This window comes from Eptatretus burgeri, chromosome 9, assembly GCF_056783735.1.
Source record: "Eptatretus burgeri isolate ZD-2024b chromosome 9, Ebu_testis_v1, whole genome shotgun sequence".
In the NCBI taxonomy this organism is placed as follows: domain Eukaryota; kingdom Metazoa; phylum Chordata; class Myxini; order Myxiniformes; family Myxinidae; genus Eptatretus; species Eptatretus burgeri.
In genome coordinates, this window is record NC_140969.1 from 36661151 (window position 1) to 36677798 (window position 16648).

General features: G+C 43.6%; 1 protein-coding gene across 4 annotated transcripts in view; it reads left to right on the forward strand.

Annotated features, from left to right (window-relative positions):
* LOC147019907 (tyrosine-protein phosphatase non-receptor type 14-like) overlaps positions 1-16648 on the forward strand; it is a 144879-nt gene that overhangs the window by 20840 nt on the left and 107391 nt on the right. For all 4 annotated transcript variants that reach the window (XR_015061569.1, XM_085894747.1, XM_085894748.1 and 1 more), the window contains exons 2-5: positions 10145-10248; positions 11096-11405; positions 11616-11785; positions 12045-12142. Coding sequence is in view for 3 of the 4 variants with exons in the window: in XM_085894747.1 (XP_085750873.1) it covers positions 11235-11405; positions 11616-11785; positions 12045-12142 (439 nt within the window). In the remaining variant the exon portion in view is untranslated. The remainder of the gene's footprint in view (positions 1-10144; positions 10249-11095; positions 11406-11615; positions 11786-12044; positions 12143-16648) is intronic.

Sequence of the window (16648 nt, forward strand, 5' to 3'; positions counted from 1 at the left end):
CATGTGAACATTCCGTACGGGCACGCACTACTTCCGGATAGTGATGACTTACTGTATTCTCATAATTTCTCGATTTTTTATGCGCATTTATAGATCAACACAATGCCCCAATCCAGTCGTCATTTATGAAAGTGAAGGAACGGACTGTGGGGTTGTTGTTTCTGGCTCGCGGTTTGAAAGTTTTTTTGTTTGTTTTGCATGTACAGCCACGCACGTACGGCCACACACGCACGGGCACGCACGTACGGGCATGCACTCGTGTTTCATAAAGATGATCCAAATTTATCAAATGACAAATAAATGGTCATTATTATAGCATGGTGACGTCGCGCTGTTATATAATTGGCTATTCTGTCCTGTCTTCCGTCACGTCTTCTGTCACACTTATGGCCGCCTACGTCCCTTTGATCTGAGGGCTGTAAATAGAAATTTGTCCAACGTCACAACTCTTCCCATCATGCATGCTAATTCACCGTGTCTACATTTAAATTTTATAACTGCAAAATTGTTTCATCATTCTTAACCTGGATTTTTACTGCTCCCAGCCGCACGATATTGAAGTATTCGCTTCTTGTTTACTTCGAGATTCACTGGGGAAATCAGAATTGAAACTTGCTTTACTTTATCTTAAAATATGCCATGTGCTTTATTTTTTAACAATGCTTTATCTTCAAACAGTGCCTTCAGAAAGTATTCACACCCCTTGTCTTTTTCAAATTTTGTTGTTGTTACAGCCTGAATTTAAAATGGATTAAATTTAAACTTTTTGTCACTGATCTACACAAAGTTCCCCATAATGACAAAGTGAAAATGTGTTTTTAGAAATTTCTCACAAATGTATTTTTTACAAAAAATTTTACAAAATTATTTTACAAAAAACTCAAATGCAGAAATATCTAATTTACAGAAGTATTCAGTCCCCAGAGTCAATACTTCACAGAAGCAATTACAGCATCGAGTCTTCTTGGGTATGTTTACATCAGCTTTGTACATCTGGATTTGGGGAGTTTCTCCCATTCTTCCATGCTGATTTTCTCAAGCTCCGTCAAGTTGGGGAGTGTCGGTGAACAGCGATGTTCAAGTTTTTCCGCATATTCTCAATTCAATTCAAATCTGGGCTTTGGCTGGATCATTCAAGGACTTTCACGTTCTTGTTCTGAAGCCTTTCCAGTGTTGCTTTGGCTGTATGCTTGGAGTCATTGTCCTGTTGGAACGTAAATATTCGATGCAGTCTCAGGTCTTTTGCACTCTGAAGCAGGTTCTCCTCTCGGATTTGCCTGTATTTGGCTCCATTCATTGTTCCTTCTAACCTTTACAAGTCTTCCAGTCCCTGCCACTGAAAAGCATCCACATATCTCAATGCTGTAACTCCCATGCTTCATGGTTGGGATGGTGTGAGATGAGTGATGAGCTGTGCTCAGTTTCCACCAGATGTAGCACTTTGCATTCAGGCCAAAGAGTTCAATTTTCGTTCCATCAGACCCCAGAATATTTCGCCTCATGGTCTCTGATTCTTTCTCATGCTTTTTTGCAAACTCAAGATGTGCTGTCATGTGCCTTTTTCTCAGGAGTGGCGTCTGTCTGGCCACTCTCCCATAAAACCTAGATTTGAGAAGTGCTGCAGAGACTGCTGTCCTTCTGGCAGGTTCTCCCATCTCAGCCAAGGAACTCTAGTTCTGTGAGAGGGGTCATTTGGGTTCTTGGTCACTTCCCTGACCAAGATCCTTCTTGCCTGGTTGTACAGTATGGTTGGATAGCCAGCTCTAGGAAGAGTCTGGGTTGTTCCATATTCTTTCCATTTCCTAATGATGGAGCTCACTGTGCTCTTGGGAACTTTCAACAATCTATAAATTGTTTTATACCCTTCCGCAGATCTAGGCCTCCTCACAATTCTATTTCGGAGTTCTACAGACAGGTACTTGGACTTCATGGTGGTGGAGTTTCTGCTCTGACATGCACCGTCAACTGTGGGACCTCATATAGAAAGGTGTGTTTCTTTATAAATAATGTCCAATCAATTGAATTGGCCACAGCTGGACTCAAATCAAGGTGTAGAGACATCTCAAGGATGATCAAAGGAAAGTAGATGCACCTGAGCTCAATTTTAAGTATCATAGCAAGGGGGTTCAATACTTTTTGATGCAAGACATTTCAGCTTTATATTTTAAATTAATTTGAAAATTTTGTAAAAACTTGTTTTCACTTTGTAATTATGGGGTATCTTGTGTAGACCGGTGAGAAAATATTTCAAGTTTACTCCATTTTAAATTCAGGCTGTAACACAACAAAATGTGACTAAAGTCGAGGGGTGTGAATACTTTCTGAAGGCGCTGTATTTTATGTGTTTATTAAGACTTGTTAACAGTAAAATCTCATGAGGTTGGTGACTTGATTCTTGGTTTGTTTGTCTGTCCCTCAAATTGATAACTTTGAGCATCTTGTGTGAATGTACAAAGCAAAAAGTTTCAGTCCAGATCTGTATCCTGCACATGATACGTTTCCGGATGTAGTCTCTGTAACAGTCACAGAAATCGAAAGTTTTATTTTACATATCTTCATAAAGACATTCATCAGGATCAATCTGTTTCCTATATGTCAATCACAACCTGCTAGAAAACCGAAACCCATCAAGCATAATCAGGTGACAAGGTCTATATGCTGTATAATGTCATACAATAGTTACCATCGTTTAAAAATAAAAAAAATTCTTCCTGAACCAGTGTTTGCTCATTCCTTGAATATAGCATTATGTAACAAAAAAAAAAGTTTGTTTGAGTGAATTTTTTTGGTTGTTTATCTTTTATTAGGTCGTAAGAAGAAAAAGCATATATTTTATGTCACTAATCGTTATTAAGGAAATGACACCGATTTTTTGAAAAATAACAAAAAATTGTATATTTATATAAGAAAATTGCAGAAAAATGTATTTGAACATTAATGAAACTATACAACAGCGTTGAGACATACAGGGATATGCTAATCAGAAGTAAAACATAGCATACTGTTGATCATTTTGTGATTTAGAAATTATTTTGAAAAAAATATGATTTTTTTTCAAGTAGGTTATTCAAGTATGATTTATATGATTCATTCAAGTAGTCATTTGATATATGTTACATTTTGTTTCCGTTCTTTCCCTTCAACTCGTCTTATTATATTTGTTCTTTTATTAAAAGATATTGTCTCATGATGGTTCCTGCAAGCATGATCCTGATAACTTCTGCTATGTCTGCGGAGTCTTTCTGAATGTCAAGTCAGTCAAGTACACCATCATTGAAGGGAACCTCTTCTGTTCGGCTTACAAGGCGTACTTTGGAGTTCAATTTGGGGACCAGGACAAGAGTTGGGCGCCACACGTGGTTTGCGGAAGCTGTCGGTCCACTCTGGAGTCGTGGTACAGAGGGGAGAAACGAAAACTGAAGTTTGGCGTGCCAAGAATCTGGCGGGAACCAACAGATCACTCAAACAACTGCTACTTTTGTATGGTGGGAAAGAAGACGGATGTGTTCAACTACCCCGATCTGCCATCATCTCTTCGTCCGGTGATGCATTGTGAGGAGATTCCAGTTCCCAACCCTCCTCTGGTGATCACGAAAGATGCTTGCACAAGTTCCAGCAGCGAAACAGAAGATGCCCACGACGATGTCTTTGTTGCAGATGATACCCCGGCTATTCCGCATTTCCCTAACCAAGCGGAGCTCAATGATCTTATCAGGGCCCTCGGACTCACCAAATCAAAAGCAGAATTGCTGACATCCAGGTTGAAACAGTGGAAGTTGTTGGACGAGAACTGTCGGGTAACAAAACAGAGACAACGTCATGACATATTCTCTCAGTATTTCACACTGGATGAGAAAGTGTGTTATTGTCACGACATCAACGGCTTGTTTGAAGAAATTGAATTCCCGTATGATCCCAGCAACTGGCGACTGTTCGTGGACAGCTCAACTAGAAGCTTGAAGGTGGTGCTGTTGCACAATGGTAACAAGTACCCAAGCATCCCTATCGCCCACTCTGTTCAGCTAAAGGAAAGCGATGAGAATGTGAAGCACCTGCTGCACCTGGTGAAGTACGAAGAGCATGATTGGGAAGTGATTGGAGACTTTAAGATGATTGGCTTTTTGACAGGTTTGCAAGGCGGCTTCACAAAACATCCCTGTTTCCTCTGCTACTGGGATAGCCGAGCTACAGCGAGACATTATGAAACGAAGGACTGGCCATCAAGAACGGGCTTTGTCATTGGCGAGAAGAACGTGAAGTGGCAACCGCTGGTTGAGCAGGAGAAGATCTTGATGCCACCCTTCCACATCAAGCTGGGGCTCATAAAGCAATTTGTGAAGGCACTAGATCATGAGTCCGGTGCCTTCAAGCATTTGGAAGTGGTATTTCCGAAGTTGTCGGAGGCAAAAATAAAGGCAGGGGTGTTCGTTGGACCGCAAATTAAAAAGTTAATGAAGGACCCGGAGTTCTCCGGAAAGTTGTTGGCACCGGAGAAACGTGCCTGGCACAGCTTCATTGCGGTTGTTCAGGGCTTCTTGGGTAACAACAAGGAAGAAAACTACCGCGAACTGGTCGACAATCTTCTCAAGTCCTACAGGGAGATGGGTTGCAGAATATCCCTGAAATTGCACACGATGCATTCCCATTTGGATTTTTTAAAATCCAATATGGGAGACTACTCCGAAGAACATGGTGAGCGCTTCCACTAAGATGTGATGGAATTTGATAAGCGCTACCAGGACCAGTATAATGAGCGTATGATAGGCGACTACGTCTGGGGTTTGGTCCGAGAAACCCAGCCTCTTCACCGACGAAAGAGAAGAAAATCTGTGTTTTCAATAAACAGTCTTATCGAATATGTAGTATGCTATATTTTACTTCTGATTAGCATATCCCTGTATGTTTCAACGCTGTTGTATAGTTTCATTTATGTTCAAATACATTTTTCTGCAATTTTCTTATGTAAATATGCAATTTTTTGTTATTTTTCAAAAAATATATGTACATTTCCTTAGTAACGATTAGCGACATGAAAGATATGCATTTTTCTTCATTCTTACGACCTAATAAAAGACAAACAACCAAAAAATTCACTCAAACAAAATCTTTGTTACATTGTGTTATAATCCAATTGGCAAATTTAATTTTGTTGTTACTTTCAGAATGCGATCATTATTTAATTTGCCATGACAACAATATTCGACTAAATTATATTGTTTACTTGCAGGGGTTCCCGGCGTTGCCCGGTGCTGTTCTAATCCTGTTGGCATTTTCAAGAAATCAAATTTTTTTTTAATATTTTTCTATGAGGGCCTAAAACATTTCCCTACACTCACAAATGGATGGGGTTGGGGATCATTTAATATTACCTTTCACATAGCGACAAAGACTTGGGCACTGCAGAGCGATTCAAAAAAAATAATATCCAATGTTGTTTTTTTCCAATTTTTCAAAATAAATTATTTTCCTGAAAACACTCATTGGCACTCATTGATGAATGTGAAGTGTGCTGTCTGTCCATGTCTGTCCATTGGTATGTTCGCATGTTCGGCTGTCTCCAATTTTCTATGAAAAGTTCCGCACACAGGCAAAGCTCAACGTTCAACCAGAAGAAATTCCTTATACCAAATGAGATACATTTTAAACCTACAAACAAAACATGCCATCACAGTTTGTTTATAACCAGCACATTAAGATATGACCTGGGCTGACAGGACGACCTCGAGGTACGCACACTTGCCTCGAAGATATTTTTCCTGAATTTGAATCTTGGCCCATAAGCTATAAACTGTCATCCCGGTGTTTCCCAGTCTGGGTGGATCATCAATGTGTGTGCCATCCCTCGGATGGGTGTTAAACTGGGACTCCCTTCTTACCTTCTCCCAACAATAGTTGGTGGACGATAATGCGCAAAGAGTGGGTGAGCTATCACCGGTCCCATGAACAAATTACAAACTACTGCCAAAACTACTGCTGGGATGGCAATGGCAAAACATCCAGTATAACCCTTGCTCAGAAGGCTGTTTTGGCAGCACAGACCCTCTGTGACAAAGTATGAGGATTATCACAAAGTTGAACAAACCATGTTAGCATTGTTAATAACAGCAGCCTTCACTGAAAGTCTTTGAACAAAACTTGTCGTGTTTATCATTACCCTCACATTTGGATCCGTTTGTTTTTTGGTTGTTACTTGCAAAATCGAAGATTTTTTTGAGTATATTGGTCAGTCGATTTTGTTATTCTATCTGTTTGTCAATCGCTTACAGGTCACAATTTTAAACCGATCTTCATGAAACTTTACCAAGTTGTATAGGTAGTCTCAACTGAGAAGCCTATTGATTTTGAGGTCAAAGGTCAAAGGTAATCTTGAGGTCAAATTTCTAAAGTCATCATTTTTTTTCATCTGATTGACTAGATATTTGAACAGGAATTGCATATTGCATCACTGATTTGGGAAAGCAACTGTTTTTGAGGTCAAAAGGTCAGAGGTCAACTCAAGGTCAAACTTCTGAAATCAAATTTCCTCTAAAAAATCGTCAATTTTCATCTGATTAACCTGAAAATTGAGCAGCAATTGCATAGTGCATCGCTGAATTTGGAAACCAACTATTTTTGAGGTCAAAAGGTCAAACTTCCAATATCAATTTCCATCTGAAAAATAATCAATTTTCATCCGAATTGACTAGAGCTTTGATTAAGATTGTCAATTTTAATCTTAATTAAATGGTCACATGATTTTGCAGCCATTTTGAATTGACCTTAAAACCCCAAGAAAATCTCCAGAATGGCTGGACAGATTGAGGTGAAACTTCACACAATTTTTTTTTTGTATACCTTGTTAAGGCTCATATGAGAGCGAAACCCAACACACAGCAAGGGGGGCATGAGACAAGAGGGGAGGGAGTAGGAAGGACAAAACAGTGGAGAACGGAGACATTAGGAGATCTTTGGAAGGGAGAGGGATGGGGCAGGGAACACGCACATCAACTGTTCAGCCTGGCGGAGGTATGCGTTCTACCGTTTGCCATTCTAGTTTTAGATGCAACTCCGGAACTCTTTCGTATATTGATGCTTCAATAATAAATGGTCATTATTTACTTTGAGATTCCTACTTTGAGAGTCTCAGTGAATGAGCTCTGAATTACAAAATGTGTGAACTGCAGTGGTTGTACATGGATGTACATGGATGGTATACAAGATGGACAGTACAGGTACTTTCAGGAAGGAAAGCTGGGAATTTGAAAGAGGTGGGCTTGGGGTGAATTAACGGAGGTAGAAAAGATCGATAATTTGGATGGGGGATGATAAGAGGTGGTGGTGAACAGCTGTTTTGAAGGCCTGGAGGGAAAAATGGGATTGCACAGAGTGAGGGAGTTTGTTCCAAAGGCGGGAAAAAGAGGAATGAAAGAGTGAAGGTGAGCATTGATTCGTGATTTTGGTAGTTTTACCAGTAGGGGGTTGTTAGCGGACCTTGAGCACCCTGTGGAAATATGGTGGGGACAAATCGCAGACAGAGCAGTGGGGGGGGGGGGGTGGGAGACTGTAAAAGACAGAAAGACCACCGAGCTGCCTGTGGTGAGAGAGTGAGAGGCCCAAAGACTCAGCCTCACCGCGGGAGATGCCAATGATCCGAAATGCCTTGGTTTCCACAGCGTGAAGTTGAGAAAGGTGGGAGGCAGGAGCACCAGCCCAGAGGGGAGAGCAGTACTCCATCAGGCTGCGGACGAAAGCTTTATATGTGGTCAGGAGCTCAAGAGGGCCGAGGAAGGACTTTGCATGACGGAGGATTCCCAGTCGGCGTCTGGCTTTGGACGCTAGGTTGGAAATGTGGCTTTTCCAGGAAAGGTCATGGCAAATAGTGAGACCCAGAAGCTTGAAAGAAAAGACTTCTTCCAGAGGATTGTTGAGGAAGTGGATGGGGGGGGTTCCAAACGGTCGTTTCAGAGAGACATCATGAGAGTGTGAGATTTGTCTGGATTGAAAGACATGTTCCACGTATTGGACCAGTTTGTGATTTTACCCAGATCTGCAGTGAGTAAAGAGGTTGCTGCTTGCCGGTATGAGGGATGACAGATGGTACGGCAGATGGTGGAGTCATCAGCAAAGAGAATGTTCCCCAAGCCATGCGTGTACAAGTTTGTTGAGAAATATTTGATCGGTCACATCATTTGGCAGCCATATTGGATTGAAGAAAAATATTAAATAATGTTTTCTCTGGAACCTCTTAATCAATCGACGTGAAACTTCACAATTATGATCTAGTAGTGATAGTGCGTACAGGTTTTAAATTTCAACTTGATCAGATGTATGGTCTGGCAGCCAGAATTATTTAATATTTTTGATCCGGGTTCTTTTTAAATAAATTTTATATATATATATTTTTTAATAAGGCTCACTTGGTTGTGCCTGGATGGGTTTGAGGGTAGAGGAGTAGCTGCTGAAATGCTAATCTGATCCAGGTTCCTCCTGATGACTTCATCTTTGCTTTTTGCTTTTGGGTCCTTCTGATTACTCCATTGCAGGACTGTACCTATTCGGTCTTTCATTTGATTTGAATTGAATTTAGTTGCATCGCACACATTCTAAATTCAATTAAATAACAATAAAAAACGTCATGGGTCAGGCTCAGATATCCAATCAAAGAGGGGATGCATCACAGCGGGACGTCTTGGTACCCGGTCATCACTGCCAGCAGTTATTAAGTGGCAGTTCTGGTTATGCTTCTTTAATTACGTAACACACCAGAACACAAATGCCACACAAAATACACCACACAAAACTACACAACACACCATACAAAACAAGTCCTGGCGAGGGTCTGCAATCTCTGATTGCAATTTTTCTTGTTTAATTGATGAAAAACCTCCATTTCGCATTGTGACCTAAAATAACCTTTCATAATAAACTTCAAAGAGGTTCAAAATATAGTTTGATTTAATTGTTGGTGGACTCAATGATGTAATTTGTTAAGAGTTAGAGTGTCCGCTCAAAAGGATAGAGCACGGACATGTAGGGATTGGGAGGGAGGGGAGAGGAGAGTGGGGGGGGGGGAGAGAGGGAATTTGGGGAGAGAGAGGTGAGGGGAGAGTGGAGGAGAGGGAAGGAAGTGGGGTGGTGGGAGACAGAGGGGAAGGGAGTGAGAGGAGGAGAGAGGGGAATGGGGACGAGTCCTCTCCACTCAATTGTTTGTCCAAGTCTCCCTCTATTTTGTCCTTCAACTCTGCTGTTGGTACCCCCCTCCCTCTCTCCACTGTTCCTTTTGTGCTGTGGCATCCTCATCTGTTAAAAACTGTCATAGGTTGTCAATCATTGTGCCTTGGAAGGGAAGTCATCTGTTATATATTGCGAACCGTGGCGTCTGTCCATGCGTTTATCTGTCTCCCGTTTACGGCGGCCGCTTCCCATGTTGCGCTTGAATAGCTCAACATTCAGTTTTGATGAACAATGTCGATGCCAAATTTTATTTTGCAAGCAGGATATTTTGCCCTCTTTTTCAACAAATTGAACCTCCACCCGATGTTGCACCACCATTTCGCGGTGGGCGGTACAAGTAGCTCAGAGCTTTGGCTCTCAGTGAAAGCAGAAGTGCAAACACAATTAACCTTTTTAATTAGTCCATGAAATAAGTTAAATTGATGGATTAACTTGAAAACTTTTCGCATCACAGGATGGCTACTTTTGCTTGCTTTTCTCATCACTGGGGATGGGTACTCTTCCTGGTAAAGCATAATTTCAAACTTAGCCACATTATGTCCAACCACTAACATTTACTTTTATTGCCTTTCACATTGCTGGAACAATAAATCAGAGCGGGCTGCAACGAAAGCTTTTCCTGCTCAAGGCCAAGACCATTAAAAGCTTCCAGAGGCCATTTAAATTTCTCAGTGAATGAGCTCTGAATTACAAAATGTGTGAATTGCAGTGGGTGTACATGGATGTTACGGGGTATATTGAGCTTTTACTCACCCACTGAATACCTAAAGTGATCTTATTAAAGCTGCAAATCTAGTACTGATGAAGTTTTTAATGGATCGTGAACTTAGAGGAAGATCATTGAAAGGATTTTTCTTCTATGTCACATATTTAGTGATTGTGTTAACATGGAGTTTTCACTTTTTTGCTATTTTTTTTTTTTTTTGGACAGGCTGAAGGCCAACATGATGGGCCAACGACCTCGCAATGTGCCTTGTGAAATCTGCTGAACGCACGTGCTGAGGACTGTTCTTTGAACGATGATGCACATCCTGTGTGCGTGCCAACTTTAGTCACTCATTGGACACGCGGACACACAACACACACACACACACACACACACACACACACACACACACACACACACACACACACACACACACACACACACACACACACACTTGGAGGATACATTAATTACACGATTACATTTGGGATTGCTCACTGAGTAAATGGAAGTGTTACATGCTTGGTTGGCCTTTTGGAAAGAGGTTAATCACCTCGAGGCAAAATATATTTTGAACAGCTAACTTTGTTTGCTCTAGGTTGTGGATACTGCTGGAATATGTTTTGCCGGGAAAACGAGCCATCGCTTTCTCATCAAATGTGAACACAAATCTTGAACATTGAATTATACTTAATGAGTCTGTCCGATACTTGCATTGCTTTCTCTCACATCCGGTCAACTCTTTTTGAACCGATTGTGATGGCATCGGCTTACCACGCAACACAAGTAATCCACCCACCCTCTCACCTCGTAACCTGTACACCACTTGAGTAATTCAGATACTTCCCTATAGCTCTGAACACTGATTTACTACACCCCTTCTGATCATTGGCTATGTACCGTGACCAGTGCTGGATTAACCATCAGGCAGACAAGGCCATGTGCCTTAGGGCCAGCCAAAAATTCGGGCCAAAAATTCTTTTCACATAAAATATTTGTCTTTTTTTTGTATAAAATATTTTGGTCTTGAATCGGTTCATCTTTTGCCTGGGGTCCATTTCCATGAGCCCGAGATCTAATTTAAAATTTTCAGGCCATTTTCTAAAATTTCAAAATGTGCCTTGGGGGCAGCCGAGGCTTAATCCGGCACTGACCGTGATTGCTCTGCCACCACAGATCTCTCTTGCCTTGCAAGCACCACCACCGCAGCCAGTACCATAAGCAGCGCCTCAAGGACCGCCATCACCTCCACCTTCACCACCACCATCACCTTAACCACTGCGACAATCCACAGAACGCACTGGAGTCGCACACAATGCCGTTCGGCTTGCTGAAGCGGACACGGCGGTACAATGTTTCGGGGAAAGCAAGCTTTGTGACACGTATCCGCTTGCTGGATGGACTTGTGGTAGAGTGCACACTGTCGGCCGAAGGAACTGGACGAGAGTGTTTGGAGGCCATTGCCCAGAGACTCGAGCTCACAGAGGTAGTCAGGATTAAACAATAATCACCTTTGGGTTAAGTTGTGAAGATGTCGAGTGAGGTGAATTTAGAAATGGTCTTGAGTAGATTTCATTATTTTGTAACGAGGTTTTTGGAGAGCAATTAGAGAAGCTAGGTAATTCTAGTATACTGATCTAATAATCTTCGTCGACCTTTTGTGGCGCTGCTTTGCTCCGCGGCCACACCCCTGTAGGTGTCCCTCTTTGGCTTGTGGTTCTATACTCGGCAGCAGCAGACCCGTTGGGTTGAGCTTGAGAAGGCACTCAAGAAACAGTTGGACAAGAAAGCTGCCGAGCCCGTGCTCTATTTCGGTGTCGCATTTTCCGTGCCCAGCACGGCCTTGCCTCCGCACGAGGCCACGAGGTACGGGCATTCTGACTCCCAGCCAGAGCTCCTATCTTAATACAGGAACTGGTTTAAAATGATGGCATCCTTTGTCAACTAACTTTTATTGACTTTCTTGTTGTCTCGCACTTCCTAATCATAAACGATGTTGTTTGAACAAGAACTTATTTCTCAGGTAATAATACAAACAAAGAGGCTCTCTTTTTTTATTATCATTATTTGACATATTTGTAAGTGCACAAATGTTTTGCATCCTTGTGGTTTCTTGTTATTCCAGGTACCAGTATTATCTGCAACTGCGGAGTTACGTGACAGAGGGACGCCTGCGATGCTCTTATGAGCAAGGTGTTCGTCTTGCTGCCCTTTCTGCCCAAGGTAAAGGAAGCCCCATTACCTTAATGCTACCTGTACCTCCCTCTCTTCCCAACCCCACCAATCCAGCAAAAATCCTGTAACTAGATCGAGAAAGAAGAACCAGTCTTCCTGGTGAAGAATAGAGATTATTATTATGACTGCTGGAATCATCATTACTGGGAGCATGGCTGTGCTGCTGATGCAGTGTCCCCTGTTTCTCGTAAGCCGCTACACATTTTGCCAACATGGAAGGATGACAGGCTGAGTCAACTCACCTGGTGTTATTTAACGGGAACAGCAGGGGCACAAACTCAAGATCCTCAGATCCTTTGCCAGATACCTTACCCATCAAACCAACACTCATCTTAAGGATAGTGTTGATCTGCATCCACGGACAGGTGGAACAATAGATGAAATCAACAAGACATTGATCGAGGTAGGCTGTTCACGATGGGAAGCAAGGGAAGCTGACGTTTCAGGCATTAATCCTTCGTGGGAGCAAAAGAGGGATTGACACTATCCTTCACCAGAAAGAACAGTTTGCTCTGACAAAGGGTTAATGCCCGAAACATCAGCTTCTCCTTGCTTCCCACAGTGGTTAGCATACCTTTTTTTATTTTTTATTTTTTTTTGTATACCTTGGTCGAGGCTCGTATGAGAGCGAACACACAACTCACAGCAAGGGGGCATGAGACAAGAGGGGCGGGAGTGGAAGGGACAAAACAGTGGGGAACAGACACATTAGGTGAACTGTGGAAGGGAGAGGGATGGGGATGGGACGGGGAACATGGCGAAGAGAAGATGGACATTTCAGGGACTTTCAGGAAGGAAAGCAGGAGAAATGAAGGAAGTGGGCTTGGGTAGATTATCGGGGTAGAAAAGATCGAGGATTTGGATGGGGGAAGATAAGAGGTGGTGGTGAACAGCTGTTTTGAAAGCCTGGAGGGAAGAATGGGAAAGAATAGAGTGAGGAAGTTTATTCCAAAGGCGGGAAAAAAGAGGAATGAAAGAGTGAAGATGAGCAGTGATTCGTGATTTTCGTAGTTTTACCAGAAGGGGGTTGTTGGCGGACCTTGAGCGCCCTGTGGAAATGTGGTTGGGACAAATCGCAGAGAGAGCAGGGGGGGGGGCAAGGCTGGAGAGGAGTCGGTGGAAGACAGAAAGACCACCGACCAACCTGCGGTGATTGAGTGAGAGGCCCAAAGACTCAGCTTCATTGCGGGAGATGCCGATGATCTTAAATGCCCTGGTTTCGACAGCGTGAAGCCGAGAAAGGTGGGAGGCAGGAGCACCAGCCCAGAGGGGAGAGCAGTACTCCATCAGGCTACGGACAAAAGCTTTGTAAGTGGTCAGGAGCTCAAGAGGGCCGAGGAAGGACTTAGCATGACGGAGGATTCCCAGTCGGCGACTGGCTTTTGAGGCGAGGTTGGAAATGTGACTTTCCCAGGAAAGGTCATGGCAGACAGTGAGACCTAGAAGCTTGAAAGAAAAGACTTCTTCCAGAGGATTGTTGAGAAAGTGGATGGGGGGGTTTTGTAAACGGTCCTTTCGAAGAGACATAGTGAGAATGTGAGATTTGTCTGGATTGAAAGACATGTTCCACGTGTTGGACCAGTTTGTGATTTTATCCAGATCTGCAGTGAGCGAAGAAGCTGCTGCTTGCCGGTCTGAGGGATGACAGATGGTACGACAGAGGGTGGAGTCGTCAGCAAAGAGAAATAGAGGATTTTCCAGAGAGTCCGAGAGATCATTGATGAAAACCAGAAAAAGAACAGGGCCCAGAACGCTACCTTGAGGAACTCCAGCCTGCACAGGAAGAGGGGATGAAAGAACTCTATTTAGGGCCACACGTTGACTGCGACAGGAGAGGAAGTCTGCGAGCCATGAGTGGAGATGGCCTTGAATACCATGGGAAGAGAGTTTGGTGAGCAGGGCAGGGTGCCAGACTGTGTCAAAAGCACGTGATATGTCCAGGGATACGGCTCGGATTTCCTGTCTGGCATTGAGGACCTCCATTCATTGATGGGAGAGCAGAAGCAGCATATCCAGGGTAGAGTGACCTGGTCTGAAACCAAATTGATGATTGGAAATCAAGCCATTGGAGAAGAGGAAGGATTTCATATCTGAAGCGATGATGGATTCCATCACCTTGCTGATGATTGGGAGAAGGCTGATTGGTCTATAGTTACAGGGATCTGTTTTTGCACCTTTTTTATGCAGGGCAGTGATGTTAGCAGATTTCCAAGCAGATGGCAGATGACCTTGGGAAAATGAGAGGGTGAATAGAACAGAGAGAGGGTGAGCAAGAGCAGAAGAGCAGGCTTTGAGGACACGTGGGCTGATGCCGTCTGGACCGGTTGCAGAATCTGACTCGAGGTTTGAAAGCAAGCTCTCCACCTTGTCAGGAGAAAAGGATACAGAGTCCAGGGACAGTTGGGTGCGACTGGGTAAAGTGGGTAGAGATAGTGATGGGTTTAGGACACAAGATTTAGCTGCAAACACCGAGTTTAGACATTCAGCTTTATCACGTGTGGAATCAGCATTGCGGCCATTTGAGGTAAGGGAGGGGATGGAGGGGGAACATACACCAGAAACAGATTTGATTAAACGCCACCAGGATTTTGAGGAGGGAGAGAGGTTTGAGAGTTCAGACTTGAGATGAGAAAGATGTTGTTTTCTGGCTCTCCTGAGGGTAGATACACACTTGTTCCGAGCTTTGTGGAAAGAACTGAGATTGCCCTCAGTTGGGTTTGCTTTCCATGAGGCAAAGGCAAGTTGTTTCAGGACAACTGCCTCGCCACAAGCTTCAGTAAACCAAAGGCGGGAGGAAGGGTAAGACAACTGAACACAAGAGGGGATAAATCTGTGCATGAGGGAGAGCAAGTTTCTTTGAAAGAATTCCCAGGATGAGTTGATGTTTGAGAAAGTAGTGATAGGAGACCAGTCTGTAAGTTTGATGGCTGCTTGGAGACCCTGCCAGTCAGCTTGAGTGAAATGCCAGACTCGACGGCGGTGAGGTGGTTCTCTGATAACAGCCAGAGAGATGTCCACTTTGACAAGGACGTGGTCAGAAGAACCAATTGGAGCGAAGGAAGAGCAGCAGATATTGTCAGGGAAATTTGTCAAAATCAGATCCAGAAGAGATGGAGTACCATTGGTTGAGATCCGGGTCGGGAAGTTGACCGATTGAGTCAGTCCCAATGAGTCGCAGAAAGCTTTTGCTGAGGTGCCATGGCAGGTGAGAGAGGTACCCACACCTAGCCAACTGGTGTGATGACAATTGAAGTCACCACATAAGAGGAAGAGAGAGTTTGGATGAGAAGATAGAAGATGGTCCATGTTTTCGGATAGTGAGGTGTAGATGGAGTCATCACTGTTCGGTGGACGGTACAGTACACATATAAACATGAGGTGGGAGTGGAGGGGAAGCCGAAGCCAGAGGTATTCCTGGGGGTGTGGGGGGAGTGAGAGCAGTGCATGGAGAGTGAGGAATAGAGTCTTTGATGAAGAGAGCAACACCTCCACCAGGACGAGGCTCAGGTCTGTCATACCGTAAGAGGGAGTAGCCAGGCAGAGATACTTGGGAGTCAGACACGTCTTGGGAGAGGAAAGTTTCTGTTAGGCAGATAATGTCTGGTTTGTCAGTGGCAACCTGCATGGAAAGATCTGAAAGGTTTGAGCGAAGGCCCCGGATATTTGAGGTCCACACTTTTAATGAAGAGGAAGGGGAGGAGGCTTTGGGTGCAGGAGGTGGAGGGGGAGGGGGAGGGTAGGACAAGGGACGAGGGGGGCAGGTAAGGAGGGTTGCTGAAGGAGTGTGGGGTATTGCAGAATAGCGAGGGGAGGGGGCCGAATGAGGAGGAGAAAAGGCTCTGTGGTGCTGGGAGAGAGGGGGGACAAGAGACAAGGAAGAGGGCAGTTGAGGATTTGAGGAGGTGGAGTGAAGAGATGGAGGTGAGAGGGCAGTGGAGGGAGGCAGGTTGGTGGATGAGAGGGGGGCAACTTTGAGAAGGAAGAGTGAGGGGGATGAAAGGTGGGAGAAAGGTGAGGGGGGAATTTTGAGATAGGTGAGAGGGAGGCTTTGAGGGAGAAGAGTGGGATGGTTGCTTTGAGAGTGAGAGTGAGGGGTGAGGCGGGTGAGTTGGCACTGAAGTTGGAAAAAAGAATGGTTGATGGAAAGCGAGCATCCATGGCAAACTGTGGTTTTTAAAAGTTTTAGGTCAGAGATGCGATTTAACACAATTCTTGATGGATGCAATGAAGGCGAATTCAGAGCATGGAGAGAAGAAGCGCTGTAATAGTTGGATTTTTTAGGCAAGGAATGAAGGAAAGGTCGAAATGAGAGCAGTCTGTTGAAATAGCAGAAGAGTAGTGCATTGTGAAACAGTAAAGAGTACCACATGTGTGAGAGAGGAAGATGAAGCATTATAAGATCGTTTTTGTTGTTAATATTAATGTTTGAGAGAGTTCAACAGATTAGGTCATGGAAGTGTAAAAAAAAGAGGAAGAAGACGAGGAGGAAGTTAA